We start from the raw sequence: 27,550 nt of genomic DNA, 5'->3' as shown, positions 1-27,550 counted from the left end.
ATTAATTTCGATGTATTCTTGTTTCTTCTCTAAAAAGATTATAAGGAAAAATTTTGACAATATTTCGATACTAACATATAACATTTCTTCAACTTTAAGTTAAAACTGCACCTTTCGATCTTTTTAGTTAATATCGACATGTCATTGCATTGTGCATTGTGTCCCTCGAAAAGATTATCCTGGAAAAGTTTTGACAACTTAAAACTGTGCAGTTCGATCTTTCGTAATTAATTTCGTGTCGTTGTTCCTCAAAAAGGTTATTCTGGAAAAGTTTTAACAACGTTTCGATACTAACATAATATTTCAATTTCAACTTAAAACCGTTTGATGTTTAATAATTAATTTCGTGTCATTGTTCCTCGAAAAGGTTATCCTGGAAAAGTTTTGACAACGTTTCGATACTAACATAATATTTCAACTTCAACTTAAAAGCGTTTGATCTTTCGTAATTAATTTCGTGTTGTTTAATTGTTGTTCCTCGAAAAGGTTATCCTGGAAAAGTTTTGACAACTTAAAAGTGCACCGTTCGATCTTTCGTAATTAATTTCGACGTATCGTTGTTTGTCGAAAAAGTTATAATAGTACAACGTTTTGATACTAAAATAACATTTCTTACCTCTTCAACTTCGACTTAAAACTGCGTCGTTCGATTTTTCGTAATTAATTTCGTTGTTCATCGCAAAGATTATCCTGGAAAAGTTTTGACAACTTAAAACTGCACCGTTCGATCTTTCGTAATTAATGTCCTTGTTCTTCGAAAAGATTTCGATACAACATTTCTTCGTTCAACGTTTTTCGATCTTTCGTAATTAATTTCATTGTTCTTCGAAAAGATTATCCTAGAAAAGTTTTGGCAACGTTTCGATACTAACATAACCTTTCTTACTTTGTCAACTTCCATTTAAAAATGCACCGTTCGATCTTTCGTAATTAATTTCGTGTCATTGTCCTTCGAAAAGATTCGATAATAACATACAACATTTCTTCAATCTTAAATTAAAACTGTGATTAAGTGAAACTTTCGATCTTTTTAGTTAATTTCGACGTGTCGTTGCATCGCCGTGTCCCTCGAAAAAATTATCCTGGAAAAGTTTTGACAATGTTTCGATACTAACGTAAAACTACGTCGTTCGATCTTTCGTAATTAATTTCGATGTGTTGTTGTTTCTTGAAAAGGTTATCCTGGAAAAATTTTGACAATGTTTCGATACTAACGTAATATTTCAACTTCAACTTAAAATTACGTCGTTGGATCTTTCGTAATTAATTTCGTTGTTCCTCGAAAAGGTTATACTGCAAAAGTTTTGACAACGTTTCGATACTAACATAATATTTCAACTTCAACTTAAAAGCGTTTGTTCTTTAATAATTAATGTCGTTGTTCTTCGAAAAGGTTATCCTGGAAAAGTTTTGACAGCTTAAAACTGCGCCGTTCGATCTTTCGTAATTAATGTCGTTGTTTTTCGAAAAGATTTCGATAATAACGTACAAGATTTCTTCAACCTTAAATTAAAACTACGTCTTTCGATCTTTTGTAATTAATTTCGTTTCTTCGAAAAGATTATCTTGAACAAATGGCAATGTTTCGATATTAACATAACCTTTCTTACCTTGTCAATTTCCACTTAAAAGTGCACCGTTCGATCTTTCGTAATTAATTTCGTGTCGTTCGAAAAGATTTCGAAAAGATTTCAATAATAATATATAACATTTCTTCAATCTTAAATTAAAACTACGATTAAATAAAACTCGATCTTTTTAGTCAATTCGACGTGTCGTTGCATCGCCGTGTCTCCCGCAGCTTAAAACTGCGCCGTTCGATCTTTCGTAAGTAATTTCGTGTCGTTGTCCTTCGAAAAAATATCGATAATAACATACAACATTTCTTCAACCTTAAATTAAAATTGTGTTTTTCGATCTTTTGTAATTAATTTCGTTCCTTTCAAAAGATTATCCTGGACAAGTGGTAACGTTTCGATACTAACATAACCTTTCTTACCTTGTCAACTTCTACTTAAAAGTGCACCGTTCGATTTTTCGTAATTAATTTCGTGTCGTTGTCCTTCGAAAAGATTTCAATAATAACACAACATTTCTTCAATCTTAAATTAAAATTACGATTAAATAAAACTTTCGATCTTTTTAATCAATTCGACGTGTCGTTGCATCGCCATGTCTCCCGCAGCTTAAAACTACGCTGTTCGATCTTTCGTAAGTAATTTCGTGTCGTGGTCCTTCGAAAAAATATCGATAATAACATACAACATTTCTTCAATCTTAAATTAAAATTGTGTTTTTCGATTTTTTGTAATTAATTTCGTTCCTTTCAAAAGATTATCCTGGACAAGTGGCAACGTTTCGATACTAACATAACCTTTCTTACCTTGTCAACTTCCACTTAAAACTGCACCGTTCGATCTTTCGTAATTAATTTCGTGTCGTTGTTCTTCGAAAAGATTTCAATAATAACATATAACATTTCTTCAATCTTAAAACTACGATTAAATAAAACTTTCGATCTTTTTAGTCAATTCGACGTGTCGTTGCATCGCCGTGTCTCCCGCAGCTTAAAACTGCGTTCGATCTTTCGTAAATAATTTCGTGTCGTTGTCCTTCGAAAAAATATCGATAATAACATACAACATTTTTTCAACCTTAAATTAAAATTGTGTTTTTCGATCTTTTGTAATTAATTTCGTTGTTTTTCGAAAAGATTATCCTAAAAAAGTTTGGGCAATATTTCGATACTAACATAACCTTTCTTACCTTGTCAACTTCCACTTAAAAGTGCACCGTTCGATTTTTCGTAATTAATTTTGTGTCGTTGTTCCTCGAAAAGGTTATTCTGGAAAAGTTTTGACAACGTTTCGATACTAACATAATATTTCAACTTCAACTTAAATCCGTTCGATCTTTCGTAATTAATTTCGATGTGTTATTGTTTCATGAAAAAGAGTATCCTGGAAAAATTTTGACAATGTTTCGATATTAACATAATATTTCAATTCCAAGTTAAATTCGTTTGATTTTTCATAATTAATTAATTTCGTTGTTCCTCGAAAAGTTTTGACAACGTTTCGATATTAACGTAACATTTCTTAACATAACCTCTTCAACTTCGACTTAAACTGCGCCGTTCGATCTTTCGTAATTAATTTCGTTCTTCCTCGATAAGGTTATCCTGGAAAAGTTTTGGCAACGTTTCGATACTATAATAGAACATTTCTTATCTTTTTCAACTTTACGTGCGTCTTTCGATCTTTTTAATTAATTTCGACGTGTCGTTGTATCGTCATATCTTTTCTTCGAAAAGATTATCCTGAAAAAGTTTTGGCAACATTTCTATATTAATATACAACATTTCTTCAACTTTAAATTAAAACTGCACCTTTCGATCTTTTTAATTAATTTCGACGTGTCGTTGCATCGCCATATACGAAGAGGTTATCCTGGAAAATTTCCGTTCCCGAAAATAAATACGATAATTGATTCGATATTCGATCACCCATTGCTCATTAAGCATGTGGAATCTTGTTGGTGGATCAGTTTAAATATCGGAACGCGCGCCAAATCCGAGAAACGAGCGCAATAGCTAGGATCTGGTAGATTTACTAAGCAATGGGCTGGATAATCCGTGTCGTGTTTGTAACCAACCATTGTCGCGTCCCCTCTTTTGCACGGTAAGCGAGCCTCGTTTGTAATCATACATCCGCCGTTCACATCGTTATTCGCGCTAGAATACACGTCCGAAACGCGCTAATACGCGCGGTAAACGGATAAAAAACGGTTCGTTTCTCGGAGGACGAATTTTCGAGAATCGTTCCTTTTTTCGATTGAAAATCGAGTTCGATTCGAGCGAGAAAACCGATATCAATCGCGCATTTTCGTTTCAATTAATCGATTGAATATAAATATGGCGGTAAATTGTTCCCCTCTTTCTCTTAATTGGCGGGCCGATACGTGCCGCCCCCTATAAATACAACAATGTGTTTACATCGATAACGGTAAACAAACGGGCGCAATCTTCGCCGAAAGCGGAGCGACAACACGGTTCCGATCGGGGCCATCCATTTGGCCGCGAGGTTAATCCTCCGCCAATTTGACGTAGTCAAAAATCAAACGGGACAGATTGGTCGCCCGTCCCGCTCCGAGCTTCGTAATATTTCACGAATTAAACTGCTTTCTAGCCCGAAATCCGGCCGATCGGGGGCAGGGGTCGCTTGCGCGTAAAATTTCGATGATAAAATTTTATCGATCGATCGAACGTTGTAATAATTGCAACGATTGAGAAAACACCCGTTTCGTAGAATATAATACGTATTGGAAAGTAACGATGATCGAATTTTGATTTTGAAGAATTTTAAATTTTTAAATTTTTTTAATTTTTGAAAATCGTGCGATTAATGATCGAGGAATAAGTTTAATAAAAATAAGATAAGAAAGAGCAGGGAGGATAGAAGATAAAAATTGTTGGACAATTATTCATTCGCGTGTTTGGTTCGACTACTTTTCATCGACGACGAGAACTTAATTAGAGTTTAATTGATCACGAGCGTACGTAATACGAGGGGCTCGAAGAAAGGCGAAAGGAACGGATAGGCGAACGATAAAATATCGACGAAATAGCGAAAGGAAGAAGTTTCTCGATTAAAAATCTAGTAGTAGATTATTCTCGAATCTGTAAAGAAAATTTAGAGCGCGAAACAAACAAGAAACGGATCAGAAGTAGAGAGGGGGGAGTAAGAGAAGTTGGAAGCTGTACGAAGGATTTCGTTCCCCGTAGAGAAGCGGGACGGTTTAGGAGTTATAAATACATTCGGTTTTAATACCAACAGCCGAGGATTAATCCCTCGCTTTTCCCTCCCCCCACCTTTCCTCCATATCCGTTTTCTAATTGAAACGTTCTCCTATCCTGCCAACCTTACCCAACACTCGCCTCTCCCAATCTACGTTTCATCCTTCGCTTCCCTCTTCCCCCTCCTCTACTCCCATAAACAGCCATCCACACCGTTCAACGAACGTCTTTTTAACGAAGAAGAACAGAAATATCCTTCGATATCCTCTTTTCGTCGCCAGAGAAAACGCGCATCCCTTTGAAGAAGAAGAAAACAACAAGAGAAACAAAAATCCGTTCCTAAAAAAGAAGGAAACGCGTTGAAATCCGCGATATATACGTATATATATGTACGCAGGAAATTTCTGTCGAATAGCAGCGGGTTACCACCGGAGGAGGCGAGAGTACGTCGACTGCAACACCGGAGGCGAGAGAGAAAGAGAGAGAGAGAATTTCTCGAGTGGTGGGGGTCCTAAGCTCAGCCACGTGTTTTGTTACTTACCGAAGATTACCGGCTTACAAGAAACCCAACGGCGGTGGGAGCAATCTACCACCACCATTCCGTCTCCAACACTCCCCCTTCCCCATTCCCCCTCCCGCCCTGCTTCCCACCTCGAGGCCGTTATCGCGGCCGCCGTCCCCCCACCCTTCGCAGCGTAGCCTGCGAAACAGCAGGCCGCCGAGCACAATGCACGCCGAGAGATAGAATAACGTCCCTAAGTGTACTTACTGCAAAGACCCGAAATTGGGGAACGATGTAAATCACTTACGAGATACACTCGCAACGCCTCGCCTCGCCTAGCCTCGTCTCGCCTCGAGGAAAAGCAACGCGCGCCGCCATTTATCGTCGCTGCGATAATTCCTGTGGATTCGCGCGCACGAGTTTCCCCGCAGCAGCGCCGCGTGCGCCAATTCCAGCGCCGAGGAAACGAAAATAAAATCCACGGAGGGGAAGGGTGGGGGGAATGGAACTGTTACGGAGAGGGGAGACTCTTCTTAAATCGACTTTAATTGTATAATACAACAGTGAGAGATAAATTTCGAATGTGACTCTTGGCCACTGTTTGGATTCGACGGCGATGTTATTTATTTACGGTTGATTCCTAAATGAAGCGTAGAATAATATAACGTCGAATAAGTAGATTTTCTTATCTAAAATTGGATCTGTGTCTTCGAGTTTGACAATAGGAATATTATTTTCAACGTTCTCGAGTTTTGTAAGTAGTTCTCGTTCGTAAAGAAATTATTGACGATAAAGAAGAACAGCGATGAAGATGAAAGGATAATACTCGGTGAATGTGAGAGCACGTTACGTTAACGGGAGTTGAGAGGGATTATAAGATTTGCTCTTAAATAAGAAATAAGAAAGATGAGAGACATTTTAATTAATACTTGTCCTGACAAATCGAGGATTTATAAAATATATAGAGTTCAATATTCGACAAATTTTTTTATAATTACACCTAAAATGAAATCATTTTGAGTTAGCTGTAAAAAATTAATAAAGTTCACCATCTCGAGCTTTCTCCATTCGAGCAAAAAAAAAGAGGAAACTCTGTTTTCTAAATTGATTTTAATTGTCCTATAACAGTGAGAGATACATTTTAAAATGCATCGATCGAAGATTCGTAGAGACTGAATACGGCTGCAATGTGTTAAAATCTGGCGTTTGCTTTTAATTTAAATTTATAGTACGCCGTGTTTGATGTAACTCTCCTTGCTCGATATAATAACGAGGAGTGCGTTTATTCCATCATTAAAGGATCGATCCTTTTCGCAAACAGCACGCGTGATCACCGAAAATATTATTAAAAATTCCCTCTCGATGAACTTGGCGATTAATTTAACGGCGTCGCATCCGTGCGCGTGTCAAGCTTGTTAAAATTTTAATCTCATTATCCTCCTTCGCGAGCGGTAATGAGCGGTATTACCGTTCTCATCCCTTTGGATTTGTTAATGGAGAGAACACGAGAGAATGGGAAGCTCATCTTCGACTATCGACCTTTGCCGCGTCGTAGATATTAATCAAGATTTTATCCCTCTTTCCTATCTCTCGTTGAACCTTCATGTAGAGAAAAAAAAAAAAAAGAAGAAAAATATATATAAATTTGTGTACGGTTGGAAAGGAATAATCCAAGGAAATATTTTATAATAAAATGTTCACGTTTCTCCTGTGTATATATCTAATACGTTCGGTTTTCGTTTCGAGGTTTGTCCTTGTACTTTGTATTCGTGCTTTCCTTCTTTATTATTTTTCTTCTTTTTTCGTCGCGTGGACGCGAAACGGTATTAGATTACGACGGTTGCTGGTTTTATTATAGAGCGTAGAGGAGTGGGGATAGAAACGACGGGAAGAAATACGTCGCGAGGCATTTAAAATTGCGAGGAGAGAAGAATGGTCGACGCAAGGATCTTCTCGACAAATTATCGCCGGGTTTTCTCGCTTTTGGAGCTACTCCCGCGGATGTAGAAAGATGTTTTGTTTCGCGAGAAAAAAAAAAAAAAAAAATTAAAGAAAAAAGGAAAAAAGAAACGAAACGAAATTACAGGCTAATAAAGAGAATTAAACGAACGATAATAAGAGAAAGGATAATTTCACGCGTTATTCATAAAGAACGCGAATGAATGAAAAATACGAATTTCGATTAAGACAAGGATGTGAATAAATTCTAGAATTTCGTGTCGAGTTTATTTTATACTTTTTTTTTTTTTGAAGAGAGAAGAGGGAATTTACATTAAAATATTTTAATATTAATACAGTTCGAGTGAAAATTTAACGGATAGCTTCCAATATGAAATGAAAAGCGATTCGCAACGATTTTGCCCTTTTCACGATGATAAAAGTCGCAATTATCTCATCTATTTTATAAAAATACATCGTGTTACGACAGTTGGTGTGAAATATCTTAATTTTTTTTAAAAGCTGAAGGGGGGGAGGGAGGATGGACACGCTTTCTGGGTTTCAAATTTAAATTTATTAATTGAAAACAGAAGAGAGAGATCCAGATATTTGTCCAAGTTTCACGAATTAATAAATTCCTCCCTGTTCCATGCGTAACACTATAGAAAAGTGCTTTAATAAAGCGGGGGAAAAATGGCGGAAGGGAAAATTCCGATCGGACAATATCGACCGCTGGAACTCGGGGAATTTTCATCGAAATTTAAATTACCATCGAAGGAAAACGTCGTTATCGCGGGAACAACAGGTAGAAGGGGATTCCACGGGGTCTGACATTTCGGAGGATCGAGTTCGTTGGTAATTCGCGGTGGACTCCCTGGAACTGTGTCCCCCCCCCTCCTTCCTAAACTTGTTTAGCAGTCACCTATATACTTATAGTTGGAGTCCACGGCTCCATGAACACGACTCCATGCCACGGAATAATAATGCCGAGTATATATAATCGTATCACGTGCTGTAACTTAACCTATAACTTAATACAATTCTCTATATACGATACGATTTGAAATTCGATATTTCGAATTTCGAATTGAATAATAATTCAGCGAAAATAAAATATTAATTTTTTTACGTATCCCCGATTATTGAAAGTTTGAAATCGAATTATTGAAATTATTGATTACAAGTTCGATTTTTTTTTTTTTATGATTATTTCTTCATTTATTCGCTACATGAAAATCCTTCCTCGTCACGAGGAATATCGATATATTAATAATCGTAATTACGATATATAGATCGAAACATTACGCCGTGAAATAAAAACGTGGAACGTGCGTATTTTTGTAACAAATTAAAAACTGGAGTTTTTAATGGGAAACGCGCGGATAAATACGTTGGAAAAATACGTTACAATTATAATTATACGTTCCATGTACTTTTGGAACTGTGATTGTATTTATTTCCAATTTATTTGCGCTTTTCGATTTATCGTAAAACGTGGAAAATTCGTAAAATACGAGTCAAAATGTACGTACGAAAGGAAAGAAAAGAAAAACGATCTTTGACGATTTTTCCTTCCTACTCGACGTTTCATTTGAAAATATAAAGCTTTTAAATCGAATCGTATCCGAATGATCTTTCTTTTTTTTTTTTTTTTGATTTTAAAGACAATATCTCCTCTAAGGCCAATATCTCAGCTGAAGAAAAAGGAAGAAGGCTTTACGATAACATTAAATATTTTACATCTCTCAAAGTCGTTCTCACGAGTAAAGAAGAAGAGGAAGAAGAAAAAAGGCTTTTAATACGAACGCGTGAAGCACGTTTTTAATCTTCCACAAAGATCAGAAGCTTGTAACGCCAATAACGCGATACTATTTTATATGTCATCGTATTCAACGTGTAACTTTCCACGATAAAAAAAAAAAAAAAGCGCGTATGACAAGTCCAAGAACGATCGATGATCCTCATAACCGCGGGGATTTTTGTGATCAACTAAAACGTGATCAAATAAGAGATATAAAATGTATAAAATGTATATTAAATCGTATATAAAATATACATACGCGTTAAAAGTGTCGTAAAATGAAACTTTGAAATTTTAAAAATATTTTAAAGATACGACGAAGGTGAAAATTTTACAACTCGAGTCGAAAGAGAGTAGAGAAAATCGTGAAATCACTTTTTTGTTTTACTTCGATATCTCGATCTGTTGTCGAGATAGAAAGACTCAAAGTGACCCTGACGTTTTCTAAAACGACTGTAAACAGAGTCGCTTAGAAGAGTCGCGCGCAATACAATGTTTTCGCGTCTGTCATTCGTCTGGACTTTAAGATAAGATCAGTGAGACGAGAAGCTACGGACGAACCCGAGTAAACGGACGAGAAAAATTATCCTTCTCTTTACACGACGATATCTTGACAACCGGGAATCGTATCGAGATAAATAAAAAAAGGTTTTAAAGGGGAAGAATCCACGCTTCTAACGATCGCCGATTCGTCGATCGGAAATCGCTATTTTCCGAGTTATAGCGGTTCAATTTTTTTTCTAATTTCAATAGCGTTTACAAACTATTTCTAACCAACTTGACACTTCGTAATTTCTATTTCCATCGCGACGATCGTTAATGGTCAATCGTTAGAGAGACGTACAACGTAATAATAATATTTAGTGAAATTTCGCGTTCCTCCTCTCGATCGGGGAAATTCCTGCGAAAAACCGCAAATGTGGAAGGGATCAATCTGGCTAACACGGTTCGCCATTCTTCGATTCACCACCACGTTCGTGATCCGTGAAGAGCCGGGAAAAGTCGTCCTCCGCAAAGAAGGAGCTTAATCCAAATTGAAGAATAATATCGTCGGTTAATCCTTGCCCGAGGAACGAGATTCGAACGGGAAGAAAGCCGAGTTGAAACACCGAAAGAGAATACGGAATAGTCCAAGGGATTTAAATATTTCGAACGAAGGGCGAAGAGCGAACATCGGCCCGAGAGGTTCGGCATTTTTCATCGGCCCGCTCCCTCCCCCCTCTCGTCCCCAATCTTTTCGTCTCCTCGCGCAAAGATACACCAGGTTTATTATCATCCAACTCGACCGTTTTAACGAGTCTTGTCTCACACCGGAGCTTATAAACAGTTTCGAAGCTTTAATCGAGGATACCCTTCATTTCCCCGTAAACGACCCGATCCGAGGCCGGGGCTCGGAAAAGTGTCATTTGCGTTTAAAGAGGATCGTAATCGAGTGAACACGGTTCCAAGTGTGTTTCAAAACTGATTTTAATTCATTTTATGATAATTCCTATACGCTATCCCGATTCCCTATTCACGTCATCGATTTGCATAATAAATTTTTTTTTTTTTTTTGGTCAAGCGATAAATTTACGAATACGAAATACGAAGGAAACAATATCAGAAGATAAACTTTAATAACCGTTAAAGTAATTAAAGTTGGGAACCGCAAGCATCGAGATAATTATTCGCATTGGTGAAATCAAATTGGTTGGGAGAGTTTTTGTAAGTTTGGGAGGAGGAGGAGGAGAAATGTTCGGATAAATTGATCAGGAACTCGATATCCTTGTTGTTTCGTATTCTTATGGAAAATTCCGGCCTTCGAACTCTCGATATCCAATAAAACGAGGGAGGAGGGAAAGGGGGAGGGGGAAAAAAAGGAAGAAGTTATCGAAATAAAATACTGCAAGTTCTCCGCATATACCAGACGCGAAAAATTCGTTTTGAATTTAAATAGAATTATTTCTACTTGCAGTATATAATAAAATAAAAATATCCCCCGGTACGAACAAATAAAAAAAAATAAATAACTAACGAAGCAAGGGAAGCTTGCGCACGTATGACTAAGAAAACACGAATTTCGGATGAACAAGGATGAAGAGGATGTTTGTATATATATGCAAATCGAAAACTGTACAAGCTAAGTTCCCCGTAAGCACACCCGTTGAATCTCTATTGCATATATTGCAACAACGGTTGCATTAACACCCAACAACTCGAGCCCACGGTAATCCAGGCATTACCGTCATTGATTTACGAGGGAACGGTGCCAAAACTTTTTCCGTCCGGTTTAACGATCCGTCCGGGCCGTGCCAAAATCTGAAGTTTAGAAAAAAAAAGAAAAAGAAAAAGGAGGAAAAAAACACCGATGTAATTTTCCTCTCTATTCGTTTTCGTTCGTAACCGAATGGAAATTATTGCGAAAATATTTATATATATATTACAAAACGCGATCTCAATGCTCACCTTGATTCCGCTTCAAAAAATCGATCTCCGAACGCATAAATTTTTTCGCCCGGTAAAAATCGAAACAATCGGGGGAAATGGAAGAAGGACTCGTCTCGAATGAAAAATGTTGCAAAAAAGCAAGGTGTAATGATGTATCAGAAAGAAAGAAAAGTTGTTAACAACCGTGCACACAAACTTATCACAAGTGTGTAATAATACGCGAGAGAATTGATTTCAAAGGAGATACGTAACTAACTTTTCTCGTTTACTACTCGTGCTCCGCGGTTGTTTGACTAACGATCAATCCCGATAATCGCGTACGCGAATAACAATCTTTCTTTCTCTCTCTTCTTTTCGTGCGTATAGAATATATCGTCATTGCGGATAAACTGTTTCAAACTGTTGAATTGATCCAATTTTATTTTCACGAAAAAAAGAAAAAAGAAAAAAAAAGGAATCGATAAAGGAATTCGAAAAGGATTCGGAGAGGAAAGATCGCCTCCTTTCTTTCCCGTCCTTTCTTTTCCGTCTCTCTTTTCGCCGCGATCGCGACGAAACACCGTTGCCACTTCTCTCTCCCTCTCCGACCGAGTTGCCGTCGTTCGCCGCAGAAACACGTCCGAAGACCTTCGAAGCTCGGCTTCGATTTAACTTTACCGCTGGCTGTACCGGTCCCCAAGTTAAATTAGTAATAGAACGCGGAGAGTTGCATCGCTCTGTGTAACGAGAAACATTTGAGAGGGGAGGGAAAGAGAGGTCGGTCCAAGAATTATATTTATATATATATAAGAAGAAAATTTTTACTTATTTATAAAAAACATCATAATAATTTTATATATCAATTTGGATCGGATCGAAACGAGAGAATTCCTCTCTTTCTCCTTCTAAAGCTACGTTATTATTTTATTATTCTTTCGAGAAGAAGAAGAGGAAGAGGAAAAGGAGAGTTTGTGATAGATATTAAAAAATCAATCAAAATGAACGTTGGAAAAATTTTCAATGAGCCGAGAAATCGTGGACGAGGCTATTACAGGATTTCCATTTTCGAAATCAACAGCGGAAGACTTTCCGGATCGACGAGGGAAAACTCTATCTCTCTCTCGCTCCGTCGCTTTTTTCCCCCCTCCCCTCCCCTACTCTCGCGCACGTACGGTTCGAGTATCCGACCGAGTCAGCTAGCTCATCGACATTATTACACGATGTCACTCGAGATACGTAGGTAGGTATCGATTTCGAATCACACTGGCGGACCAATGGAGAAATTTAATTGGAGGCCCGCGTAATTCCCAGTTCAATTCGAGCCAGCCTCTGCAAACGCTCGACGTGCCGGAAAAAAAATTACCTCTACCCTCCTCCCCTCCCCTCTCCCCTCTGGAACGCGCTCGCAGAAAGTCGAGGGTATCCCGCCTCGGTTGTGCCGATAAAAATCACTCGGGGAAAAAATTTATCCATTAAACCGATCGCTACCTGCAAAGATCGGTCATCGGTAACGTTGCGCGACCGCACACACGCACGCACACGCACGAACGCACGCACATACACGCACGATCCCTACCTTCATTTCGAGTAATGATTTTTAATCGGCGCCAACATCGGCGAGTCGCTGTTCCCTTCGTGGCGAGAGAAGGGAGGGGAGGGAAAAAAAGATCGATCCTTTTCCATTCGTGCTAATTTTACATGACGGAGCGTGAAAAGTGAATACGATATTTTTCGAACGATCGAAGAGGAAGATTTTGAACGAAATTTATCCGCTGTTTATTCAGGTTTTTAAAAAATAAAAATGCTCCGCGCGTGAATTAATAAACGTGTATAATGCATGGGGAAAAAAACGTAGTTAAGCGAACTTGTTTTCGAAAAAATGTTCTGAAATTTTCGAAAGAAGATAAGAGAAAAAAAAAAGGTAAAATTAGGAAGAGATAGATAAGAAAGATGAGATGATCGAATGAATTAGAAGGAAACCTCCTATCGAATTTTTCCAAGAGAAATCTTTACCAACTATTTAAATCGCAATGTTCTCTGTACACCGCTACGAGGCTGGCGTAATTCGCGAGAACTATGCAGAAAGTATTCGAAGCAGAAACGAGGAACAAACTATTCTATATGTATATATATACACGCTACCTTGAGATTTGGCAACCAAGGAGAAGCCACAATAACTCTCTAACGAGTCGAATCAATTTAAAGTAAAATTGTAACGCGAACGAAACGTTATATTAATCGTTTCTCGAATAAATAAAGCGTAAACGATACCGAAGTCGAACTTTTTAACTTTTCTTTTCTTCGTAGCGATAATTCGAGTTACCGTTTACCGATAATTCTGAGGCGCGACTCTGAAATTCGCGACAACAACGCGCGAGAACGTGTGTATATCTTTAGACCGCGCGCTGGTGTAGCGCTAGGGTAGAGATAACACGCCCACGTGACCTATTGTTATTTCTATAACTCACAGTTACGGTAATATTAGTATATTCAGAAACACGCGACGTCGAGCACGCCCCCTTGTTTTTGTCGCACACGCACATTGTCGTAAAATGTGTCACCAACCTCTCGCATATCTCCATTATTTTCCACATCACAGGCGAAAATTTCATTTTAAAAAAGGCTTGTAAGGGAAGGAAGAGGGGAAGAAGAAGAGAAAAAAATAAGAACAATGGTAACAACAATGGTGATATTATTTCTTTACACGAAGCTCGACGAAAATTAATTTACGCGTTATTATCTTAAATTTATTTAATGCCCCGAGAACGAGGATCAATTGATCGGATTAATTCGACACGAATTAATTCTGTCGAATTAACCGCAACTAACGTTTGATTCAACGATGGGGGCCGATCTTAGCAGTTCCAATCAACGGTATCAATCAGCGGACGGTATCTGGACTCGATCGATCAAGATCGTTGCGATTGATCGAACCCGTAGATCGAACACGTACTATTCAATATTCGAAGAAACGTCAATCGGATATATAATAATTTGTTCTGACGAAACGTAGTTAATTATCCTTCATTTATCGTTATTTATCTTCCCTTCGTTCGAGGAGAAGAATAAAGAAAAAAAAAAAATTGTTCGAAATTAATCGCGTCTCTTAATTACGCTTGATAAGACATTCGTCGTGTCTCGTGCAGTGTGCGGAAATTTCGAGATGTAATTTAACAGCGCGCTATAGCAATATCGGCCGTTTTGTTTCCACTCTCGAGATCGTACTCGTAAGTCTCGAAGGCTTGCCACGTTGTGCAGCAGGAGAACTCGTGCGGCAAGGGAACATGTGTGGTTACCATTTAGGCGAGATTGCTTGCCCCAAGGGTTTAATAACAAGTTCCGCTAATAGATTCTCAGCGTTGTGGAAAGAGTTTATTTGCCACTCCATCTTACCGACCAAATCAAATTTCAAAAATCACCGGCTTTATGTAGTCTGTGCAAGGATACGTGCGCGACACGTATCTCGTATACACGTGTAATTGCACACGTGAATCGAATATCGCTAGACGCGTTCGCGCGTTTCGATTCTGTTTTATCTTTTCCCCCTTTTGAACTGCAATATAGTGGACGAAGATACGACTCTATATATATTAGATCGAAATTGTTCGTTTTTCTTGGTAGAAAAAAAATGATAAGTCGTTGACGAAGAGATTTTTCGATTACAACTTCTCGAATATTTTATTTTTCAAAAGCAACTGAAACGAGCGATGATCGGTTGATACGTGTGAAGTGAGTATTCATGGAAAAGAATAGATGTCACTGTGGCGCTATCTCCTTGTTTCGTTTCAAATTATTCTTCTCTTTACGGATCGGCCTACAGTCGTCGTAACTCTTTTCACCCGTCATGTTGCTTTCGCCGTTCGTTTCGCATTTTCATTGGCGTGTATCCATCTTTCGTCTTGTAATTCTATTCGAAAATGGACTCGTGTCGTTTCGAGCTCTGCGTGATAACTACGTTTCGAGATTTTAATCCTCCTTCGATCGGCGTCGGTATCCACTTTTCCAATTTCTTCGCTTTAACTCGAGTGCGCGAAAACCGTCGATCCGCCTCTACTTTCGCTTTCCATTTATCCTCGTTTAACACGGATTTTCGCCTATCTCGAGGCTCGTTTTCGAGATTCTCGTTTCCAGATCCGAATTTTTGAAACCATTTCGAACGATCCTCTCGTCGATGGAATCTTCTTCGAAAGCTAACCTAATATTTCGATGTGTTTCGGCTGCACTCGTGATCCAGCTTAAACCCGTACAGGAACAATATTCCAAATTCGTTCACTTCTGGAAAAACAGTTAAATTAATAACGAAAAAGAAGTTATTACGGAAAGGAAAAGTAAGGTTAGATTAAATAGAATTTACGAGTCGCGGTTGATCGTCACTTATTCTAAAATAGGTGTGATATGTTACATAACCTAATATAACTCTTTGTCGAATTTGAATTCCTCTTCTGTTTTTCAATATTTTTTAATGAAAAAACTCAAAGTATTGATAATAATGAATTATCGAGTAATAAATTAATCGATTTATTAATGGACTCTTTTCCTTGAAAGCTAACCTAATATTTCGATGTGCTTCGATCGCATTCGTACAGGAACAATGTAAATTCATTTATTTTTGAAAAAATAAACTAATTACAAAAAAGAAGTTATTGTTAATTATTTGTTTTTTATTTCCATCTTTCAATATCCTTCAATGGTAAAAATAATGAATTATGAAATAATAAATTATTCGACTTATCGATAGAGTCTTCTCTTCAAAAGCTAACCTAATATTTCGATACGTTTTGGCTGCACTCGTGTCGCAATTTAAACTCGTACAGGAACAATATTCCAAATTCGTTTACTTTTGAAAAAATAATTAAACTAATGCGAAAAAGAATATATAATTATTAATCAAATCGTTTCGCAATCTCGAAATCCCAAACTTCGAATTGTATCGCACGACGTTAATTAAATTAAAAACGAGAGAATATCAAAATTTGACGAAGGGAAATCCGAAATTGGTTCGAAGTTTTTGTGTCGTGAAAGTTTGCCTCGAGGTAAAAAAAAAAAAAAAAAAAAGAAAGAAAGAGGACGTTAATATCGTGGCAAGACACGGAGCGCGATATAGAAATGAAATTTCACGAGTAATTAAATTCTCGGCCTTTCAAAGTTTCCATGGGGGATTGATGAGTTCTAAAACGGAGATCCCCGACCGGTTTTCGTAAGTTCGAAGCTCTGCGGACCGAAAAACGAAAGCTTCCTCAAGAATCTTCCCGCTGAAACGCTTCGAGGTGGCACGTAAAGGAAATTGAACGCATTCCTCGACTGCGTTCCGCGCAAATAACGACTTGAAACATGCTTGATACCCGTGACTGATCTTACGTTATATATATATATATATATATATGAAAATTTCGAAATTTTTTTCCACCAAAGCAAAATTATTGAATTCGAGTTAATTTCACCTCTTCTTATAATTCCATATTTCTTTGTTAGAGGTTATGTTTCGAGGTTATATTAGAGGTTATATTTTGGTCGATGGAAATGGTAACTGGAAAAAGCAATGTTTAAAAGGAGTGAAAAACGAATAATCGCAAATTTTTGTTCGAGTTAAGAGGAAAGGAGGGATTATTTTAATTTTTTTTACTCGGTGTCGAATTTACTTTTCCGCGGCGACGTTGATATTCAACCGTTTGTTCAACGAATAATAATTTCGGAAAATTCGGCGAACGGACGATGGATCAATCGAAACAATTTTTTTCGACGGGAATTTCACATAGACTTTCCTCTCCCTCTCCCCCCCCCCCTGCGAAACTAATTTTAACAATTTTATTAAAAACTTTTAAAAAGAGATATCCAATCCCGTTCGCCGGAATATCATGGAAATACATACATTTTAATCCGAGCCACGGAGATAGGAAAAAGTTACCATTCTACTAAAATATTAACTTTATTTTCCTACATACACAAGACCAGTTTCAAAAGCGTAAATATTTTACCTCTTATGTATTTTCAACCGCGCATCAAATATTGACCTGTACACTTTCATACATCTCGGTACAGAAGCCTTCTAAAAACCTCTCGGGTAGGGTAGGGTCGGGCATTTTAAAAAAAAAAAAAAAAAAAAAAAAAACCGAATCCATCGATCTCTCTCCCGATCAATTACCGACAGGGATCACGTTTCGAAAAAAACACCAAAAATCTTCTCCATCAGAAACAACGTCTTACGTTTCAAAAGCGTAAATATTTTAACTCTTATACACGTGCATACATATATTTTGAACCGCTACAAATATCGGCTTACACTTTCATACATTATAAAAACCTCTAATACCTGTGAAGAGAGAGAGAGAGAGAGAAAGATATCCAAACCTAACTGAAAGAAAGAAAAAGAAACAATCGACTTCTCTCTTTCTTTCTCTCTCTCTCTCTCATAAGAAAAAAGTCGTTACCTACTAAGACAACGTCTTACTATTTATCGATCGAGTTAATTCCATACGAACGAGATGGTTCGTTGCTCTGGCCTCGCGATCAATCCTCGCCTCGAATTATTCAATGTTATCGTTATCATAAATTCGACGGCACCCTCATTCTCGCACCAACAACCCTGCTCCCCTCCCTTCCTCACCTCCCCTCCTCCCAATGATCCTGATAAATTATCGAGAGAGTTGGCCGGATCCAACGTGGCGCGTGCTTAAATTTTCATAGCAGGCTTGCTTGCTTGCCTGCTTGCAGCAGGCCCCCGCAACTGCGACACACAAATCCGATTCTGGAAACCGTTTCCCGGATTGATCTGTCGAATACGAGCATCGTTTTTTTTCCTTTTTTTTTTTTTTTTCATTCCAATTCGCCCCGCTCGACGTTCGTCAACCTGTTGTGATTTTTGTTATCTTCCGCGCCTCCTCCGCCATCACCATCGCTCGATAATACGAAATACGAGGCACAGCTTGTTCCCGAGATATTTCACCGATGCGCCCCCTTTCCTCTTTTTTTTTAACGCGCGAAAATATTTATCCTCGATCCATGTCTCCTCGTTCCGTTGAACGGCCTCGCCTCGTCTTCTCTCTCGCCCCCCTCCACCAAAGTTTTCGTTCTTCTCCGTACGAGGAGAACGAGCTGTTATTAAACCAGGATCGTAATCTCGTTTAACGTAAATTTCAAGCGGTTCAAGAATTATTACATTTGGGGAGGTAAATTTTTTTTATATTTTTATTATATTATATTATTTATTTATATTATATTATTATATTATTTATATTATATTATTATATTTTTTTTTAAACACACATTCTAGATAGAATTGAACGAAGAAAAAAATTTGTGATTTGTTTTATATCTTCGGTACAATTTTATTCGTTATTCCATTCTATTAACTCGGTCAAACTTGGTTGTCTCGATTAAAATCGTCGGATTCGGATCGACTGATGGTAATTATTATTACCATCGAGATATGTACATATATATGTATATATATATGTATATGTATATTTATCTATTCGATTTGAATTTCGAACGACAGAAGTGAACGCGAATCCACGACGATTTGAATAATTTCGATTTCTCGATCGAATGGATATGAATTTACATTGACGCTGCGTCGGAACGGTAGGGAAGAGATAACTTTTCGATAATAAGTGGATACGTTTTATACATTGATATTATTCGAAAAGAAAGAAAATAAAATCGGGATCGTTGATTGAAAGTTACGTTGAATAAATGTCGGGTTTATAATGTGTAAAGATGGTGTATCTTGTGTATTTATATGCATGGACTTTCCATTCCGGGTTTTTCAAAATGGCTTTACAATATATTCGGATAACAGGAGCCGATCGGGCCGGAAAGTTATTTTAATTTCGATCAAAATTATTGTAATAAAATATGTAGATATAAAAAAAATAAATATAATAACATAACTTAAAATAAAAAATTTTAATTTTAAATAAAATATTTTAATTTCAATCAAAATTATTGTAATAAAATATGTAGATATAAAAAAAATAAATATAATAACATAACTTAAAATAAAAAATATAGTTTTTAAAAAATGCTTATTAAAAAAAGTTATGCTATTCTGTAAATAGATATCAGCCAGATAATTTAAATAACGATAAAAAAAAATGCCAGCTAAAGTGGAATAAAATAGGAATATCGTTATTGCTTATTTCTCCAAAATAAAATAAATAAATAATCGCATCAATAGATCGAAGAATTCGTTCCGTTGCAAAATTTTCTGAATCGAAACTTTCTTCTTTTCGCGTGCAACAACGTGTAAAAAAATCATCGACAAATCATTGCAATTTCTAGCACGAAGCGATTAAAACATTAAGCTTGATTTACAAAGGAAAAAAGAAAAAAGACTTGTCGATAATTTATAACGATTTAAATTAAAATATAAATACGTTTCGTGTCCGTTCGTAAAATTGAAATTTAAACGCTCCTCGGCCATTGAAATGCGTGACTCATCAATTATCAATTAGTTCTCTGGGTATTTTAATCCGTAAACGTTTAAAAAGGGGGATTTAAAATTTTAATGTGCAAGAGTTTCAACGTACGTTGATTGTTTATATCGAAACGATTATTTTTTACACGTTTGAAAATTTCTCCATTTAATATACATTACATACACACACACAGTTTATTCCTCTATTTAAAATATATCCTTATCCCATTTCTTTGTATTTGACAGTCGAAACGATTTCGCAGATATAAAAAAATTCGAGAATATTACTATTATTATTATTATCGCTCATAGGCCCGCATCCTCCGTTTCGTCGTCGTCGATGTCGATATATCTGTCCAATCCCATTAAGAAAAAATACAACTTAATTATCGCAAGGCAGACAAGACCGATTACTTTGTTCACTTTTTCAGCGACCACGTAATGATAGTACCTAAATCCGTCGAGGTAATACCTCAACGTGTCCCACACGTTCACGCGTTCAACATTCTTCTCGTCCTCCCGATCGGTTATTCTCGAACGTTCGTCCGCATCCACCCGTCGCGACGTCTCCTCCTTACCTGCTAAGCAATCCCTGTTTTACCGTCCAAAAGAATTATGGTGCATGTACCCGCAAAATGTATTCATTTATACATGAAGAAGAAACTTACTTCGTCCTTCGACTTTCCTTTCTTCCATATTTTTACAGCATAATCTTATCTACAATACAAACGTATATTTATATAGATATATATATATATATAAGATGAAAATGTCTTAATTAAATTAAATCGTATCCTTCGAAAATGAAGAATTGCGGCGCAAAAACCGCGCAAATTCCACCTCAACCTGAAAAATGTTCTCGAACATTCTTCTTTTTCTTCTTCTTCTTCTTCTTCTTCTTCTTCTTCTAAATCACTCGAGAGCGCTTCCTTCAAAGTTTCTTCTAAACGAAGCCAGTTACTTAAGAACTTGAAAGGAAACGAGTCAAGAAGACAAATAACGAAAGTTTCGCGCTGGATACATCTGGATTAAATTTTCAATGTTGCGCCCTCTCCCCCCTCCTCTGGTTCAAAATAATTAATAAATCAACTTTATCCCCTCCCTACCCTCTTTCGTGTTCGTTTAAAACTCGACCGTGTCATTTACCCGATCATATTTCGCGCGCTTCTGTCACGACCACGTCCCTCTATCTTCTCCTTAAATTACAATACGACGGAGGTGGAGGGGGGAGAGAGAGAGAGAGAGAGATGACCGCGTCCCGGAGATTTCGTCCGCCAGCGAACGTGTAATCTCGTCACGCGCGTGAAAATGGAGGAGAGAGAGTGAGAGAAAGAGAGAGAGAGCGAAACCCGATTACAATTCCACGTGTTTTCAACGGTTCGAAAAACGGTTCTGTCCACGTTCCCTGTCCGGAAAATGACAGAGACTGCCAATATTTCGTACATCGAAATTCTATTTCGGCGCGGTTTATACGGAAATGCGATCGTGGCGCGAATAATATGATAAAAATATCTCGGCGGAATTAAAATATCCGGGGAGAGGGGAATGGGAAGAGGAGGCCTGGTTTTCCAACATCAAAAGTATCTCTCTTTTTCTCTCTTTAGTTTCGTTCAAAAGAGCAAAGAAACGAAAAAATATTTGAAAGAGGAATAAAAGGCGATACAACGCACGAAAGGAATACTTTGACTTAATTTTTTTATAAATGATTTATAACTGCTTTAAAAATCTACGTTCGTAACGTTGTGCATTTTTAACTTGTGATTATTCTTTCTTTCTTTCGCTTTTATTTCTTTCTGTCGCGCGATAAACGTGAGAAGTTCGTCGTGTTGAGATACATGTATACATGTAAAGGTGCGACTATGTTTATGCGCGAATCGGGCGTCGCATTGGACGCGATCGCTGTTATGATTCCGTTTCGTCTGTTTCCCCCTCCCTTTCGAACTCGGAGAGGTGGAACGATAGAAGGCATCGAGCACGACCCACAGTTTACTTCTATTTCTCCTGTATCGAATATATTCTTTCTCGCCGTTGGTTTTGGTCGAATCGTTTTACAATTTGTTCCTTAATAGAAAGTATCGCTCTGATATTAAACAAACGTCTATTTTAAAGGATCGTGTATAAATTATTCAAGTGGAGAAAATAGATTTTTCCGCAAAGAAAATTTCTTATAGAAGATCAAAAAAATGAAGAGCGTTTAATTCGACGTACATTCTTACGTGACGATAAATCATTTTGGAAAGAATTGATCTATCAATATTGAATAAACTGTTTTTCTATTTTATATTATTATATAAATTGCACAGTGGAGAGAGAAATCTAGTTCGAAGAATAAAATTCTCTCCAGGAAATAGATTTTCACGTTTTAGAAATCTCAGGTAAAAAATGAAAAAGCAAAGAGATTTAATCAATGTATATTTTTACGCGGTAATGAATGTACATCTTGAAAAGCGTTGAGCTTATATGTGTATGTAAAGGTACGACTCGTATTTCATATATATTTATGCGTAAATTGGATGTCATTGTTTCAATTCTATTTTGTTTGTTCCCCTTTTTTGAATAGCGGTTCGAATACGCTTCTTAATAAATTTACAAAATATTTCTCAAATATTGAAACGTGACCGATCAATTGTCTGCCTATAAACGCGTATTTTGTGTTTAATCTGTCAACGTTTAAAAAAGGGGATTAAAACTTTAATGAGAGTTTTAAAGAGTTTTAACATATTATATTATACGTTATTACACGTTACATCGAAACAATTATTTTTTATAAATTTAAAAATGAATTTTCTCCATTTAATATACATTGTTCGAACCATCGTGCGAAACGACATAATGTGAGCTTAAAGCGATAGAACAAAAGTATTCGTTTAACACAGTTTATTCCCACTTTATTCCTTATATTAAATATATTAAATATAGTTCTTTTCTACTGTTACCTTTGTTACCAAGTCCTATTCCCCTCAATTATATCGATTTTCCTTATCTTATCTTATCTCCAAAGAGATAAGATAACGCCTCGCCTCGCGAAGCAGGTGTCGAAACGAGAAGGGTAAAAAAATTAGAGGACGAGGATAGCTTCTCGCGTGGCTTCTCGCGGACGATTCTCGTAAAAGAAGATTAAAGAGATTTGACGTAATTACAGGCGGTGGAAAGGGAGCGAAATCGATCGCGTTTGTTCACGGTTGATAGAGCGTCAGGAAGCGTTTCGAAATGCTTCCCGGACAAAACATCGGCTCGCGAATAGAAAATCTCTCTCTTTCTCTCTCTCTTTCTCTCTTTCTCTTCTCTCTGTGCTCGAGCTGTTCCAACGCACTCAGGCCGCATCGAAACACCGTTCGAACCGAACAAACGATATTTCCGTATTATCGTCGTTATCGAGAAAACAATAGGTGTCATATCCCGTGGCGCGGCCCAAGATCCGTTTGTTTTTCGCGAAATTTCGAAAAACTTCGAGCGTTCGTTATACCACCCCTCCCCGTATTTTTCTAGCAATTTCACTAGTTCGATCGGAATAAATTCACCCGGAATGCTGCATTCATCACCGCGAATGCCGTTTTTTATTTAGACCAATGCGCTGCGTCGGCACGAAAGAAAGAAAGAAAGAAAGAAAGAAAGAAAGAAAGGAAGGAAGGAAGGGAAAAAGAAGGAAAGGAGTTGTTTAATCTCTCTCTCTCTCTCTCTCTCTCTCTCTCTCTCTCTCTCTCTCTCTCTCTCCCCGAATATTTTTTTTCTCTCTTTTTTCCTCTACCTTTTTTTTTTCTTTTTTCTCTTTCAGAGCGTGTCTCGATTTAGCTCCCACGAGGTTGAGCGATACCGATGGGTTGGTGGGATATATACGACGCGTCGATACGGGCAAGTGCATCGAAGCGGAGGTTTTGACGGATTGCCGGCAAAGAATTCGTCTATTCGCCCGTTTACGACATTGATTTCGAGAGAGAGAGAGATATGAATATATCGATCCGCGCGTCACGATTCGCTGGGACATTATTATTTATTATTACCTCCTTGAGCGATCGTGGGGCAACTCTCTGCGGAGAGACAACGTGTTCCGCCAATTATTCCGTATATATATATATATATATATATATATATATATATATATATATATATATATATACGCGATATTTCTCTTACTGAAATTAGATGGATCGTGGAATATTATATCGATATAAATATGCATGCATGTCGCGGATGAAGGGAACAATTGGATCGAAGGTGACAGGATTGGGTCTCGTCGCGTGAATGTATTTCCCACGATAGACGCAATTTGTTCGATAATAATTAACGAACGAAATTAGGAATCGAACGTTCGTTCGTTTGTGTTCAAATTTATGGGAAATTTAAAATTGCCTGGTAAAAGGTAATAACAACATACATTCTAAGGAATATTTAATTCAACATCTTAAGCAAGATTTCAAATATAGAAATTTAGATTTTCGCGATGTATCGCAGAATTTCTCTCGCGATTCATCTCGCGAGAAGAGGAATCGAAAGAAGTTTCGTCAAAGAGTTCCTTGATATTTAAAATAGCCATTTCGAGGTAATTTTTCCTTTTGTATTCTCTGACATTCGAAAGAAAGAAGAAGAAGAAAAAGACAGCGAAGGTAAAGGAATTATCCGCTTACCCGATCGATCAATTTCTCAATTTCTCCTTCGAAGTCGATGGAAAGAAAAACGATTTCACCGCTGATTTTTTTCGTTTTATTCGGATTTCGGTATATCCTTGCCCCTTTTCATCTCTAATGATAAAATATGAAAAATAATTGCCGAAACTGACCCAAAAAAAAAAAGAAAAAACTGGAAGTCTACTGCACTCGTACGAAAACCGATCCGTAACTGCATTCATTCGAACACGTTATTATCGGTAAGGCAAACTCGTAAAAAACTCATTTCGCATGTCAAATTCGATAATTTTATCTTCCGCTCCTTCCGTCTATTTTTACATGTAAATATTCCGTTCCGCGAGTCACGGAGCAAGATAAAAACGTGTTTCACCTTATTGTTTAAATCTTTTTCCTTCCCTCGTATAACTATTTCCGAAAACGTTAAATTTAAAAAATGATAAAGAAACAAATATATATATATATATATATATATATATATATATATATATATATATATATATAATTTTATTATTATATATATAATTTTATTATTATATATATAATTTTATTTCTTTATATATATATATATATAAAGAAATAAAATTAGATTATAATAACCGCTGTTGGAAATGCTATTGGAAATGTAAATCGATAATGGCGGCAACGTGACGATAAAAAAACGTGACGATGCGATAAAAATATTTGAAGAAAGAAAAAAGTCGAAAAGAAAGAAGAGAAGAGAAGAGAAAAGAAGAGAAGAGAACAGAAGAGAAGAGAAGAGAAGAGAAGAGAAGAGAAGAGTGTACACACACACACACACACACACACACACACACACACACACACCACACACACACACACACACACACACACACACACCACACACACACACACACACACACACACACACACACACACACACACACACACACACACACACACACACACACACACACACACACACCACACAACACACACACACACACACACAGAGAGAGAGAGAGAGAGAGAGAGAGAGAGAGAGAGAGAGAGAGAGAGAGAGAGAGAGAGAGAGAGAGAGAGAGAGAGAGAGAGAGAGAGAGAGAGAGAGAGAGAGAGAGAGAGAGAGAGAGAGAGAGAGAGAGAGAGAGTTTTGGCGAGAGACGATAAAATTTTCATCGATCGCGCGTGACCCGAGTCCGATACACCGGATTCCTTCCCCGAAATTTCTTTTCCCGATCCACTCGTCTTTCCGTCCTTCGCGCGCCAGAGGTACACCTCCCAGTACTTCCATTTCATATGTTTGCCACGATACGTTAAAAAAGATAGAAGATTTCTTATTATTCCACCGTCTCTTTGTTCGCGGGAATATTGCGCGCAACGATATTGATCCCGTTCGGCGTGCTGATGAAATGAACCGTGGATATAAAATAAATTCGAGATTTGATTTTCCAACCGGTGAATAAAGCGAGGGGAGGAGCGGGGGAAATTTTCAACCGTATCGTTGATATCCCTTACCTCGCGGCCGCCCTACGAATCCCTACAACTACTTGCATCGAGAAGAAAGAGAGAGAGAGAGAGATCTCTACCTCCCGCGGGTAGAGCAAGAATTGCTTCGAAAACTTTATCCCGTTGCGCCGCCCCCCCTCCCCTTTATGAAAAATGGGATGGTACCTCGGTTGAAAGGACAGAAAATTAAACTATGATAATGCGCTGTTGCTCCATTCAAATCCACCGGCCCATTATTTTATCTTTCCACCGTGAAAAGGAAGGGAAAAAAAAGGAAAGGAAAAAAATCCATTTTCTCCTTCGTTCCACCCGGTCTACCATCACCTGGATGCAACTTAAAATCCTTATAAAGTGGTTAGAAAAATCAATTTACCCGTTTCGATTCGATTCGAACGCGTGGCTTGTCGACGTAATTTCATAAATAATTTGAGGAAACTGTACCGATACGAATTGCCCTTTCAAGATAAATAATTAAAACATAAAATCATATATGATCATATCAATCGTTGATCGAGTGAGATCTTTATTTCATTATTATCATCCTCTATCAATCATTGGCATTTACTTTGTTTCCTCCCCCCCCCCCTCACCTTTCAACGTGTATTATTTCGAATAATTAATAATTTGTGGATTATTTATTTCGCGCAATATCCGAGATATCCGATCGAAGAATCAATAAAGAAAGAATTAAATGGCAGATGGTATCGGTGATGGCAATAACAATGCAAATTCTTTATCAAGAAACGTCTCGTTTCTTAAATAATATCGAAAGGAATTCGCATCGATTATTCGAAACATGATTTAATTAGCGATGAAAAGTTTAATTTGTAAAAGAATTTCAATTCAAAAAGAAGACGCGCATATAATTGTTTTCGTTCGCTAAAAATATATAACGCTACTTAGACTCGTTATTAAGAACAATATTAGGATACGTCGAAATGAATAATATCTATGCCCTTTGCGCTGGTAAACAGCGAGATTAGCGGGCTAATTAATCAAATAACGTAGCACGCGTCCAAACGTATGATTAATTATCGAAACGTTCAACTTAGAAACGATCTGTCAACCACTTCGAATCGATATTCACGTTTAAACGGACCGATATATATCTTACAGTGATCCGCTTTATGTGTATAAATAATAAGAGAAAAAAAAAAAGAAGAATTGGATGCAAGTTTTAAAAATACGGATCTATGCGAGTATGCGGCTTCCAAGCTACGAGGAATTACGTAAAAGGTTACGTAAAACTGAAATATGAAATGTGCCTTTGTTCTTACGTTCAACGCGAAACGAGTATAAAAATGTCGGAGAGAGATTCGCTTTAAAGGGAATTAAACGCATTCGAACGAAGTTGCGTGCGTTTGAAGGACGCAAAGAAAATTAGAGTAGGGAAGAAGAAGGTAAAAATAAGAGAAGAGGAGGAGGGGATGAGAGAACGGTAAATCTCGCGGTACAGCGCCACGACGATTTGCAGTCAGCGCTGCCACTAATTGCGTGTCAGCCCCAATGTTTCGCGTTTTATCTGAGCGGCACGTCGCTCTTACTATCCACCATCCGTTAACTGCCGTGTGAAATTCCGTAGTCCGAGAATCATGTGTCT

General features: G+C 37.4%; 1 protein-coding gene and 1 long non-coding RNA gene across 13 annotated transcripts in view; both read right to left on the bottom strand.

The window, feature by feature from the left end:
• Nucleotides 1-1,627: 1,627 nt before the first annotated feature.
• Nucleotides 1,628-7,399, bottom strand: LOC102656068. The gene is made up of 4 exons (XR_003304400.1): nt 5,605-7,399; nt 2,767-2,960; nt 2,384-2,612; nt 1,628-1,850 (listed from the first exon to the last, which is right to left on the bottom strand). It is a non-coding gene; the product is annotated as an uncharacterized LOC102656068 (long non-coding RNA).
• A 12,070-nt stretch (nt 7,400-19,469) lies between these two features.
• LOC724900 overlaps nt 19,470-27,550 on the bottom strand; it is a 12,110-nt gene continuing 4,029 nt past the window's right edge. For 2 of the 12 annotated variants that reach the window (XM_016911294.2, XM_006569212.3), the window contains exons 2-3: nt 20,527-20,575; nt 19,470-20,436 (exon numbers count right to left, since the gene is read on the bottom strand). In XM_016911294.2, coding sequence (XP_016766783.1) covers nt 20,165-20,436; nt 20,527-20,554 — 300 coding nt within the window. In that variant the 5' untranslated portion in view covers nt 20,555-20,575 and the 3' untranslated portion in view covers nt 19,470-20,164. Of the gene's footprint in view, nt 20,440-20,526; nt 20,576-20,698; nt 23,501-24,483; nt 24,747-27,550 lie in introns of those variants that run through there. The other 10 variants (XM_016911297.2, XM_016911295.2, XM_026439451.1 and 7 more) reach the window with 10 other exon arrangements.

Source organism: Apis mellifera, linkage group LG3 (assembly GCF_003254395.2).
Source record: "Apis mellifera strain DH4 linkage group LG3, Amel_HAv3.1, whole genome shotgun sequence".
Taxonomy (NCBI): domain Eukaryota; kingdom Metazoa; phylum Arthropoda; class Insecta; order Hymenoptera; family Apidae; genus Apis; species Apis mellifera.
Note: the sequence above shows the minus strand (reverse complement) of the source record. Positions and strands in the feature narration are given on the sequence as shown.